Source organism: Calidris pugnax, unplaced genomic scaffold (assembly GCF_001431845.1).
Source record: "Calidris pugnax isolate Ruff unplaced genomic scaffold, ASM143184v1 scaffold133, whole genome shotgun sequence".
NCBI classification, from domain to species: Eukaryota; Metazoa; Chordata; class Aves; order Charadriiformes; family Scolopacidae; genus Calidris; species Calidris pugnax.
Window position 1 is genome coordinate 2,397,480 of NW_015090977.1, and position 12,201 is coordinate 2,409,680.

Consider the following 12,201-nt stretch of genomic DNA (forward strand, 5'->3'; position numbering starts at 1 on the left):
CAGTACCTCTCCCAGCCAGTGAGAGAGACGTGGGGCTCGGGGAGGTGCCCGGGATGGTCGCTGTGATGTCTCTATACCCCAAGGCATTCAAACCAAGACATTATTCTGTATCAGCTCGACATCAATCAACTTCTCTGTGAAAAGTTCCAGCACACAGAGGGCAACTCCAAGCAACAAAGGGAGAAGGAGCATCTGGGCTTTCACCACTGAACTCTTGTTTCTAAGCAAATCCATGGCTAAGAGGAGAGGGTGGGCGGGCAGCACACGATGCAGGCAGGAAACCTCTCGACTAGCCTTCAAGTAGAAACACTGGTTATTTATTCACCCCTCTTGGTTACAACTGGGGAGGGTTAAGCGGGTAGGGCGGAGGGTGCCACGCACTCCCTGGCTGCTCTCATGGTGTTTTTAGCCCCACGTGTCTGCCCCACGCTGGGGAAAGCTGCCCTTGGCTGGCGTTTCGTTTCGCAGTCTGATTTTTAAAAAAAAAACAAAAAAAAAAACCAACAAAAAAAATCAAAACTAAATAAATATTGTTCCAAAAGAAGCCAGGGGAGAGAGCAAGCCTTTGGTATGACAGCTGCGTTTCTCTCCAACAGGACCCCGAGCCCCAGAGCTGCTGTGCCACAGCCCTATGAACACGGCTGGGGGTCGGCACAGACTCTGCAGAGCCTGTTGTACATGAAAACACGGAGCAAACGACCGCAGAAACTTTTGGAGAACTCGGGTTTGCTTTCCACAACCCCCGTTGACTTTGCTTTGCCCTCTCAGGACAAGGAGAGGTGACGGTCAGGGGTTGGGAGAATCCAAATGGAAGAGGCTCACTCCAGGCTGATGGTCTGCACTTTCAGCTACGCTTGCTTCCTCACCTTCGTGGTGAGAGCAAGCTGCTGGGCACGGACAAGGACAGACTATTTGACCTCATAATTACTTCGCCAAAGTTCCGAAGAAATGGTGAACCAGGGCCTGGAACACAGAGGCCACTGCAGTGTCCCTTCCTATGATATATTTATATATATATATAGTATGTATATTTAGACCAGCCCTGTCAAGTCTATTCATTCGCTCAGGTGCACGTCACCAAGAGTCATTTCCCACCATCTCACGACGTTTAATACCAGGAGTTACGTGGCTAAGGGAAGGGAAGTTGTCCTCAACTGTTCACTCTCCCTTCCCCTTCCTAGAGAAGAGAGCAGAGGGTTAGGGGGTCAGGTCCAGCACGACCTATCGATCCATCTCATCCAGCAGCGGCGTGGCGTCCCCGGCGATGGACATGGGCGTGCTCTCGATCATGGGGCTGGGAGACGGGCGAGGAGTCAACCTCTGCTTCTGTTTCCTGCGTTCAGCCTCCTTCTCCTGGAGCCACTGCTCGGCCATCTTCCCCCAGTCGATCGCGGCGTGACTGTTGGTCCTGCAGTGACACGGGCAGAAGGTGAGTCACACCAACGGGACAGACTCCCTGCCCTCCCTCCCTTCCCAAAAGTCCCAGGTGGGAAGGCGCGAGGCAACCCCACCACGCTGGTTCCATAACAATCAATCAAAGTAATTAAAACGGGGCACAGAAAGATACGTGCACCCGGAGTCACTCACTTTGGCTGCTGCCTCTGCCTGGAGCTGGACGATGGCTGGGACTGTGTCTGGGACTGGGTGGACTGGGGTGTGGTGTTGGCCTGCAGCTGGTACTGGGGCGTTGTAATGGGCTGGCTGGGGGTAGTGTAGGAGTAACTGGGGGTCATCAGAGGGGTGGCCACCGGTTGCTGTGCTGGAGTCGTGAAGACCTGCAGAGAGCAGATACTGTCAGGGGACAAAGGACAACCCTGCTGGGCTGCGAGCAGAGGTCTGGCAAGCTCTCATTGCCTTGATTGCCCAGGAGGTTGGTGCCCCCCCACTTGCTGCACACTCCCGGCCCTGCTGGAGCCCCTCATCCAGGCAAGGAGAGGTTTTTGGTGGGAATGGGGGGCTGCACGGCAAAAGGAGCAACACCCTGCTGAACACAGACATTTGGTCCCCTGAGAGACCCCAGTTGCCCACCCAGCCTGGGTCAGCAGGACCACCACCACCCGCCCTCCTTGTTCACCCCATACAGGGTACAAGGGGAGATGATTAAACCAAGCAAAGGTAAGGGCCGCAAGAGGTGGGCACAAAAGACACTTGGGGCAAGCTAGCAGAAATGACATCCTGCAGTGGGGATGAAGAACAGATGAATTCTTCCCCTGTGGGCTGCAGAGAAGGCACAGCAGCTCCAGAGGTGGCTCCCTCCTGCCCCCCAAGCTGGCTGGCTCACTGTTTGCCCAATGGAGCACTTCGTCTCTTTGCCTCCCAGCTTTCACCTCCCTTTTCCTTCAGATTGTCTTGATGATTAATACATTGGGTTATCCAGAGTCCCTGCCTATCCCCAGCTCGGCGTTACTGTGCCAAACTCTACGAAATCCTCCCAAGGTGGTCTAAAAGAGGATCACTCCTCCCTGCAAGCCTTGTCTTGCAAGCACCTCTTCATTAGGTGTCTCCAAGGCTGGGTGCGTTTCTTGTACCCAGGCATCTCAGTTCTTCTGCAGGTGGATTTAGCCTCGGGATCAGCTGGGGAGCTGACAGCACAGGGCTGGGAGGAGGCAGGCACCAGCACCCATGAGGAAAAGCTTCAGCTTTGAGCCGAAACTGTCCAATTCCATCTTATTCCCCACAAAGCCTCTGGGTGTGTTCGGTCAGGCCGAGGTGTTCGCCTGCCGGTGCTGCTCGGAGATTAGCACGCTGATCTGAAAAGCCCTGCAAACTCAGCGCATAGTTTCCTGGCTAATCTCTTCCCCTGGCAGCTCACGTTGCCAATTCAAGGGGCACAATCGGAAGATTGTGCGCCCTCACCGCTGGATCCCACCTCTCCACCCTGCCACATTCCTTGGGGGGGCCACACCAATTCACTACTTGCTCCAAACTCTCCCCAAAGCAGGGCTGGATCACATGCCTCGTTTCTTCAGCCAAGAAGAAACTTGGTCCAAGAATCCAGCCAGGCTCCCCCGTGCAGCACCACGGGCATGCAACGAGAACTGGATGACCCCAGGTAACGAGTAGCTCCTTAGGATTCCAGTGGAGCCCCCATGGGATGGTTTCTAGCAGCAAGGAGAAGCCATGCAGCACCTCTGCTGAGGAATTGAAGTGATACCTACGTGGTACGCGCTGCTGCCGCCTCCGCTGCCTCCGTAGCCAAACTGACTGGATGCCCACTGTGCAGGGGTGGCATTTGGGTTCTGTCCCTGTCCTGTCACGGCAGCGATGGCACTGAACATCTGGGAGGTCATGTTCTGTGGCAGAGCGTTCACCGCACGGGTCAGGTCTGCAAGAAAGACCCGTCTCGTTAGACAAAGCAGAGTCTGGAAAAGGAGCTCACATCCTCATTCCAACCAGGAAAGGGCCTGCACTGACCTGCCAGGTTAATGTTAGCTGGAGTAGCATTAATGGAGGCTGGAGTCCTAGTCCGACTGCTACTGCTGGGGGTAATACCTGCATAAAATATAAACCAAGAGAGAGGGGTTAATTCTCCCAGAAGAGCAGCTATTGACCTGAAACTCAAAAAAAATGCAGGTAAAGCTTGTACTGGCAAGATGCTATTTTACCACCTAATGGTGTATGAGGAGTTTATGGTGGAGAAAGCTGAGGGAGAGGAAAGGGACAAGCACAGCCTTTGCTGCACGGCCCACTTGGCTGAAAGACTAACTCTGAGGAGAGCTCTCAGTGGGTCCATGGAAGCCAAGCACTTGAGCATTGCTTTGAAACTTCCCACTTGCAGAAAATCCCAGAACATACTTCAGAGACAAAAAAAACGTGGAATTGTCCTTTACTAACAGCTCCTACTGTGTGACACCTATGAAACTAACAGTTGAGGGACTTGGGTTTTGGGATGCTCACCTGGAACAGGGTCCTGATAATGATCCTTAAACCATCGGAAGAGTCCGTTCACGGTAGGGAAGACCTGGCCCCGGTAGCGGAATCCTTCTGGTGTCACTGTCACATACTCTATCCTGTGAGGAGCAGCGAAGGCAGGAGAGCACAAGAGATGAGAAGCTGCTTCAGAGCCATACCTGCCACTCACAGCACCCTCACACCAACAGGTGACAGTCAGAACAGGCAAGATCTACACACTCAGGCAGTGGCCGTATTAATACTGAACAGATAGACCCACCCAAGCCACATTCCTTCTGTTTTCAAACAAATCCTCCCAAATACCAAGCCTTTCCATGCAAAATCATGCCCTGTGCCCCCCTGCACATGGCAGTACTGCTTGTGGCAGCAGCTGGTCAGAAACACAGGAGTCTCCTGGGTGAGATTTACTCCTAGTCATGGGTTCTCTACTGCCAAGAGGCCAAACCCTGGTTACAGGGAGGCATGACTTACAGAGATACTGATAGAGCTGGGAGAAAAACTGGCAGCAATAAGCTGAGGTGTGGTACTGGCAGTGCTCAGCTGCAGCTGCTGGGCTTGCCTCTCACTTACCTTGGTTTGCCTCGAGGCTGATATCCCAAGAGGAATTTGCCAGGTAGATCTTTACAGGCACTGATAAAGTAGGGAATAAACGTAGGCTTCTCTTTCTTGGTCTTTATCAGCAGCTCTTCCAGCTTCTAATTAGAGAAAGGGAGGAGAAGAGAAATGCTGAAGGAGAGTCTGTATTTTTAGCAACACACAGGGCCTACGGATCTCTCTCTCTGTGCTGCAGACAGCCCTTTTTTCCCCCAGCCCTGATGCCACCGATCCAACAAGGACCACCTACTGCACTGTTTCTGTGCAGGGCTGGTGCACAAATGTCACCAGGTCACAGAAAGCCAATACTCTCCCCCTTCAGTGATATTTGCTGGCAGGCCAACACACTGTGCTCTGGCACACCACTCTCCCCTGTCCTAACTCCACTGCTCCCAGACAGAACCCCCTGAGATCTACAGCTGGAAAGTGACTGCCAGGCCCCAGGCAACAAGGGAAACATCAGAGAGCTCAGTCCAGCAGCAGCTCATGCCAGACTCAAAGAGTTTAAGACTGTCCTGAGAGAAAGGAGCATAGTATAAGTTTCTTTATCTCCCACACAAGCTACTGCAGCCTGGGACAGGCTCACCTTCTTGTCTCCACCATTGCAGTCCTGATAGTATTTGTGATTCAACAGGTCTCTGGCAAAAGAAGCCATTGGCTGGACATAGCGAGCAACAATTTCATCCAGGTCTTCAAACTCCTTTGAACAAACACATTTAAAGAGGTATTTAGGGTGCATGATGAGGAACTCTGATTCTAGTACACAGCTCTCAGTCATACACTCTGCACAGCAAGGCTGGATGCCTTGAGAAGAAAAAAAAATTTAAAAAAAAAAAAAAAGGGTTGAGTATTGTCTAAGAATCTGGGATCTGCAGTGGAAGTTACTCTCCAACAGCCAGAAAGCAGCTGGAAGGACAGAAAAGCTGTGCCAAACAAGCACTTCTCCTTCCCTGCCAACTCCTTGCCAGGCACGTTCTGCAAGGCTCTCACCTCTGTGTTAATCCAAAGCGTGGAGCCAAGGCTGAAGGCGTTCTCCTTGCCCTCTTCTCGGACATCCACGTGCTGGTAGATCCCATCATTCACCTTCCAGGTGACAGTCAGGTGGTTCTCCCCTTTGCTACTTGGCCGAATAATCACATCCCCTTGGTCCATGGTCTCCATCATCTTCTCAGCTTGCTTGAAGCTGATGTTGTGGAATGACGGGTGAGCAATTACTCTCTTGATGTACGCTAGAGGAAAAAGAGGAGTGTTTAGGCTTCCAAGAGGAACTGCTTTATTCCAAGAATATGTCTAATTGTGCTTATTCTCCTGAAGCACTCTGGGAAAGCTGGCATTATGAGGGAGAGAAAATCGACTCACTTGTCCGCTGCTGCTTTCTTTTCAGGTCTTCTTCCTGTTTATGATCTGCTGCCTCAGAGTCAAAGTCGTAGTAGGTGTCTTTAGGCAGTTTCCACTCATTGTTCTTATCCATCAGGTCTGAGGTCCTGCAGGTCAGGTCTGCACTGAACTTCTCAATGTCAATCTTCATAATCCTGCAGTGAACGGTCATTCCCACCTGCAGGAGAGGGGCAGGCCCAGCTGATCAGCAGGTTTGGCCGACACACCAGATCCTCTGTGCTACAGAGCAATCTGTGCAATCTGCCAGTAAGGGGTACAAACTACCCCCACCTGCTTCAGACTGATACAACCTTTCAAAGTGATCCCCAAGATGACTAGAATCAAAAGAAATTAAAGGAAAAATGGGCAGTTGTCTAGCACAGCTATTACCTGTGCTTCACACCACACAGCAAACTGCACATCTGGAGGCTGAGGACAATTAAATTTGCTATTTTAAATATTTCTAACAATGCGAGCAGCAAAACTGGGCTTCACGATGTGCAAGAAAGCAGTTAAGTGTGTTGAGAAACAGAGTGGAAGTCACCCAAAGGACTGCTCTAATTAAATGGGAAATAGAAAATACCACCACAAAACCTGCAATGTCTTAGTCCAGTTAACCATGCTGAAGTTAATGATTCTGTAAAGAAATGCTAGGAGACCTCTGAGCTTACAGGATTATCCATCACCTGCATGGACTGTCAGGGGGACCACAAAAGATGGCAAAGATGTTAAACCTCTATTTTATCGTGTGATAAAAATATGATTCCGCTTCTTTCAGAACCCCAATCCCTGTCCTGAGCAAAAGTAGCAATTCCGATGTAACTCCACAAATTAATTGAGACAGAAGAAAAAGTTATGAAAGAAGGAAAGTGACCCTTCTGTATCTAACAGTGGTTCCATGAACTCTTTAGAAAGCCAGAAACAAAGGGCAGCTCTGCATTAGAATGCCTTCTGGCCTCCTAAACCCAGACTTTAGCCAGACTATAATAAATCCTCCTGCAGCGCAACATGTTAACTGATTAACATGGTTTCCACCAGCTGCCAAGAGAGATTTGCACTGTGGGAAAAGGACACTAACCACAACCTGACCTTGCTGCTGATTTAAAGTCCTTAAATGAGAATAAGGTTTGAAAAGTAATGTAGGGAACGGTGTTATTAACCAAACTTTGGATCTCTGGTATTGCCTCCAGCCTCTTCCAGCTCTTCCTATTTGAAAATCCACTGCTTTCATACCTTCACCCTTTCTTCTGGCCGCTTGACCACCTTATCACTAAGAAATTTTGTTGGGATGAAGCCAGCGACGCCGTTATCCAGACGTGTCTTCACTCCAATGGCCTGACCCGGGCAGGAACCGCTGTCAAAATGGTTCCAAACCTTGAATAAGGCAAAAGTAAAAAGTCATTCAGCATGGAAACAAAATAGCCCCAGCAGCTCACGCTCAAACAAGTCTCAAAGCTGTATCAGCAAACTGGTGCAGCCAGCAGAGACATGTGGAAGGGCAGGGGACAGAGGACTTCAATGAATGCTACCCAGTAATGCAATCTTCCTCCTTCAGTTCTGCTCAGCTTATGGGGCTTTGCAACCAGGAAGGTCAGAACATTTTTAGACCCTGAACACAAGCCCGCAGCTAGGGCTGGTTTCTAATGAACACTATAGGGCTTTAAAGTCACGGATTATCAAGGCTGGAATTCAGCAATGTTTAGAAGAGACGTAAAGTACAGCTGCATTAAGCAGCAGGGAGGCCAGATAAGTTCTTAAAATTGAGCAGGTGGCAGAACAAGCTTCTGTTCTCAGTGTCACGGGCAGTTTCTCTGCGTAAAACACAATCCCAGACCACAAACAAGCCTGCTTTATGTATTTGCAAAGAACTGGTCAGCTTAGCCCCAGGTCCATCTCACTCCGAGCCCAGTTCACTAAAATCCATAACGTAGCCATAAAGGACCTGCCAAATCTACACTGAAGCAATCAGTCAGAAGTGGAACAGATTATATTTGCAGCTAAAGGTCACATTCAGGTGGGGATCCTGGGGCACTGCAGACACAATCTTGGCTCTGATACCTTGTGTCCCAAGAACCCTACAAAGCACTTATGACTCCTGACAAAGGCAGGCCCGTTTGGAGGAGCAGCCCCACCTCACTGAGCTCTGGGAAGTTATCCTGCTGACAGAAAGGACACTGCCAAAGGCCAGTTTCGTCGTTCCGTATTGCCTGGTCGTAGCTTTCTCCTTGCGGCCGCCTGTGGGCTATCCCAGTCACATTGCAAATGATCATTTTACCTGTGGTGTGATGGGAGAGGAGAAGAAAAGATTGAAAAATTGAAAGCCAACTACAGTGCAGTTCCCTCGATCTGAGGGAGTTGTGCATGAAGGTGTTGGGAGACTACCCAGGTACTTGAAAAGCTGCTTCACACACATGCGAACACTGTACCATCCCAACATTATCCTCACCAAGATCCCTCTCCCCACATTTACACATCCTAAGTCAACTTAGGATGACAGAAACGAGGGATGTAAATAGGGATGTACCTATATAAAAAGTCTCTGGAGTTTCTTTGGTCAGCATATTGAAGACCTCTTCTGTGTTTGGAGAACGATATGGGGTTCTCAGGTCCTTGTACCTGCAGCTTAGTTCAGCTCGAATGTCGTACAAAGTGATATGCTTGTCACCGTAGCCCTGCGTGGTATTCAAAGGTTATAAAGCCGTGAGTAGCAGGAAGGAGGTGAACAGGAAATCCAGTGTTAAGTTATGAAAGGACTCAAGGAACTTATCAAACAGCAAATTTAAAAAAAAGAGGAATGCACAAGGTACCACCAAACTGCAGAACTCAGTTATGGGACATCAAAGAGGTCAAAAATACCGGTCTGTTCAGTGAAAAGTTAGATCAGTTCAGGGAGAACAGCTTAAACGGTCTGATTACTGTCTCCTGCCTCCTTCCTCCCTCTGCCCCGAGTGTACTTGCTGTAAGCATTTACCACATGCCATTGTCAGACACTGAATACTCATCATGGCTGTTTATACATTTTACAACGGCAACAGCTAAATGCTCAGCTCCTAAAAAGGATAAGGGTCACCAGCTTATAAAACTTAAGAATCTGAGCTGGACAGCAGAGCTTCCCCTCTGTTTGTCAGCACCAGGAACCTCAGTGCACCTGTCTTTCCAGTTCTTCAGCAAAGGCATCGAGATCCAGGTCTTTCAGACGCTCGGGGTTTTCCAAGATCTCCTCCAGAGCTCCTGCGGGATTAGCGTCCTCTGCCGACTCATCGTACTCTAAGGCATCCACTGCCATTTTTCTCGCCCATTCGTAGGTTTCAGGATGGACCCTAGACCCATCTAGGACTTCGATGTAGGAATCAGTACTGAAATAAAACCAAAGCAACGTTCAGATAAAGATCTGCAGAGTTCCAGAGTCACCTCCTTCAGCTCAGTAATAAATCAGGCTGTTGAGCACCGCTGTTGGCTGTGTGGCTGCTTTGCCACCGCTGCCCTTGGTGGAACAAATTGCTCTAAAAAGGACACAATGATTTCTGCACTTCTAAATCAACAAGAGTCAAGGCAAGACGTGACAAATTCCAGTCTGCAGCTTCTACACAGCAAAGACACAGCCAGGCTTTTTGGATGCCATCTAGATTTGATTGTTCTGTGCTATAGCTGCTCTATGAGCACACAGCTCTTTACAGTTTCTCTCCTCATACAAATTGAGTGTTGCCAACGGGCCACGTAGACATCTGCTGTTTTGGAGGAATCTAAACTCTGCCCCCTGCATGCCTGGGATTTGTATCCTGCAAGACCCAGGTGCCCAGTGGGGCTGGATCACCCAGAGTAAGGATTTAGCCAGGTGTCCTTTCTCAGTCGGCTTTTCAGAGGCAAGAAGGCCACGCATCAGCCCTAGAGAAAGCACATTTCCAACAGGCACCTAGAGATTCAGAAACCAAGTTACTCCTGTCCTCCAAACACACATCTCTCCTTTAGTTCCCAGTAGCCTAATGTTCTACAAACCTCCCAGTACTGCCACTGGTTTAACGGGATCCTAAATTACCAAGTTATGCCTGAAGATTGAAACTTTAGAAAAATAAAACACTGATAGTGGGACTAGGCAGAAACTAAGTACCCAACAGACACGCATGACAACTATGTCAGGGAACAACTGCTTTTAGTTTAGTTCCTCTTGACCACAAAGGGCTTTTCAAACCTCACATTGCTGCACAAGTTTAGCTGCCCATAAGAATCAGATTAATAACCAGAAATATCTCAATTTGGCCAGTGATCAGAGAGGCCACACAGAAGCTCCTGAGAACATAGACTTCGTGGAACAAGACTGCTTCAGCCTGTGGCTCATGCTAATTCCATGCCCCATACGACATGGAATGCAACCCCATACCCACCTATCGCCCAGCGATGCTGTGTCAATTTTGATGAAGCCAGCACAGTTGATAAACACCTTGGGTCCCATGTGACACATCGTAACCAGCTGGGTCCTGTTCTCCAGACGCGTGTTGTTTTGTTTTAAGATCTGGAGAAAAGAGGTAAGAGTATAAACTCTGCTGTTCAAACACAAGGGTTCTCCAGGAAAAGCAGAGGACTCACGCCGGACACCGCGGTGTTCAAACCATCTGACATAATCAAACCCATCATGACTTATAAATTGTTGCCCCCTGCCTATGTCTCAACATTGTATGAAAGGAGATGACTCCACACAGAACAGTTCCAACTCTCAGGAAAAGAACTGGCTTTTTGCCTTGTGTTTTCTACAGTACAGAGGCATCTTGATACCGTCACAGCACACCGTTCCCGTGGGTTCAGGAGCTAGCTGGGATTGACAGATCTGCTGAGCTGCTTGGGTGTATCAAGGACTTTAACTCCAGGCACAGCTTCGGGGTGAGGCAGAGTGAGATAACACATACTAAAACACACGTCAAGGGAGCTGTCAGCTGCATCTGGCACGTGGGACCCCGACTCATCTCGTAACTGCGCTGCCATGGGCCCAACTCACACATTATTGGCGATGTATTGTGGTTTTTTTCTTTTTTAAGCAGGGACAGAAGTCTCCCTACCTTTAGCAGATGGGTGCCTTTGCGTGGTCCCAGGCCACAGACGTACTGCAGCAAAGCCTGGCTGTGGGGGTGAGCGATGGCCCGATTGACATCCACGCCCACCTCGTTCACGCGGTTGATGAATTCGCAGTAGAGGGCATTCAGCAGTTCCTCCTTCACCACGTGCTCCTGACGGAAAGGAGAGGTGTTACCCCCATGAGGAGATGCGAGCAACACTTTGCCATAAGGAAGCTGAGCCAAACACAACAGACTGGCTCTCGGGGGCTGTGCTGCACCTCAGAGTTACCCCTGGGAACACCCTAAAGGCAGGAGGCAGATGAGCTAAAGAAGGCAAAAAAAGAAGGTGCCGTGTAGCCTGAATATATAGAACAGGCAGAACTTGCACCAGTTCAACTTGGGATACTGTTCTTTGACAGCAAACTGTCCCAGGCCTCCCCGGCCACTTTCTCTTGCAGAGAAGGATCCCACAAGGCAAAGTTACCTGCAGAGGGTGGAGTTTGAGGCAGAGAATATCCTCATCGGAGCTGCAGACCTGGGCAAACTCGATGAGGGGGTCCTGAATGCGGCGAGCAAGGGAGACGGCTTGACGCAGGAGAGGGGGGTAATCCCGGAATTCATTCTGCAAGAGGCCAGAGGATCAGAGGGGACCCTGAGGGTGTTTTCACGCTTTGTAGCACAAGTAGCAAAGACACATCAGGCAGGGCCTGAAACAAGGGAAGTATCTGATGCTCTGGGCAAAGAGAGCTGAGGTTCCTGAGCTCCCAGGAACTTTGCTGCAAGTAGGAATGAAACAACCCCATCCACTCAGCTGAGCAAGATTCACTTCAGACTACATCAATATCTACTTTGTACATCTGCTGGTGCTGATCTCTTCAGGGAAGCCTAAATAAGACCCAAAGATCAGTACATTACTGACCAGATGGATTACACGAGGCAGCAGATGACAGAAGGCAGGGTCAGCACAACAAATGGAGGATGAGACAGCACAAATGAGCGACAGACTAAGGGATAGCTGGAATAGCAGAAGGTTCACCTCAGACTTCTTGCTGTTCATGTAGAGGATGGCCAGTTCATTGTCCACCAGCTCCACTCCAATAGAGGACAGCTGCTGCCCTTGATCCAGCTCGTGAACAATTCTCTTTACATCCTCCATCAGCATCTGAGCATCCCTAGGGAGAGATGGCCAAGGGGATTGAGGGGAGATTGCAAAGCTGGGTCCTGGAGTCACAGTGGGTTACCTCACACTACGGACAGAAACAGTGAGACG

The 12,201-nt window shown here is 49.7% G+C and overlaps 1 protein-coding gene across 2 annotated transcripts in view; it reads right to left on the reverse strand.

Annotated features, from left to right (window-relative positions):
- Nucleotides 1–1,087: 1,087 nt before the first annotated feature.
- Nucleotides 1,088–12,201, reverse strand: part of SUPT6H (SPT6 homolog, histone chaperone) — a 28,802-nt gene continuing 17,688 nt past the window's right edge. Inside the window, exons 20-36 of one of the 2 annotated variants that reach the window (XM_014953331.1) lie at nt 11,968–12,103; nt 11,416–11,553; nt 10,935–11,102; nt 10,266–10,393; nt 9,032–9,239; nt 8,408–8,555; nt 8,016–8,158; nt 7,117–7,257; nt 5,866–6,061; nt 5,497–5,735; nt 5,093–5,206; nt 4,483–4,607; nt 3,898–4,010; nt 3,415–3,492; nt 3,159–3,325; nt 1,588–1,775; nt 1,088–1,408 (exon numbers count right to left, since the gene is read on the reverse strand). In XM_014953331.1, the coding sequence (XP_014808817.1) occupies nt 1,222–1,408; nt 1,588–1,775; nt 3,159–3,325; nt 3,415–3,492; nt 3,898–4,010; nt 4,483–4,607; nt 5,093–5,206; nt 5,497–5,735; nt 5,866–6,061; nt 7,117–7,257; nt 8,016–8,158; nt 8,408–8,555; nt 9,032–9,239; nt 10,266–10,393; nt 10,935–11,102; nt 11,416–11,553; nt 11,968–12,103 (2,617 nt within the window). In that variant the 3' untranslated portion in view covers nt 1,088–1,221. The remainder of the gene's footprint in view (nt 1,409–1,587; nt 1,776–3,158; nt 3,326–3,414; nt 3,493–3,897; nt 4,011–4,482; nt 4,608–5,092; nt 5,207–5,496; nt 5,736–5,865; nt 6,062–7,116; nt 7,258–8,015; nt 8,159–8,407; nt 8,556–9,031; nt 9,240–10,265; nt 10,394–10,934; nt 11,103–11,415; nt 11,554–11,967; nt 12,104–12,201) is intronic. The other variant, XM_014953330.1, reaches the window with a different exon arrangement.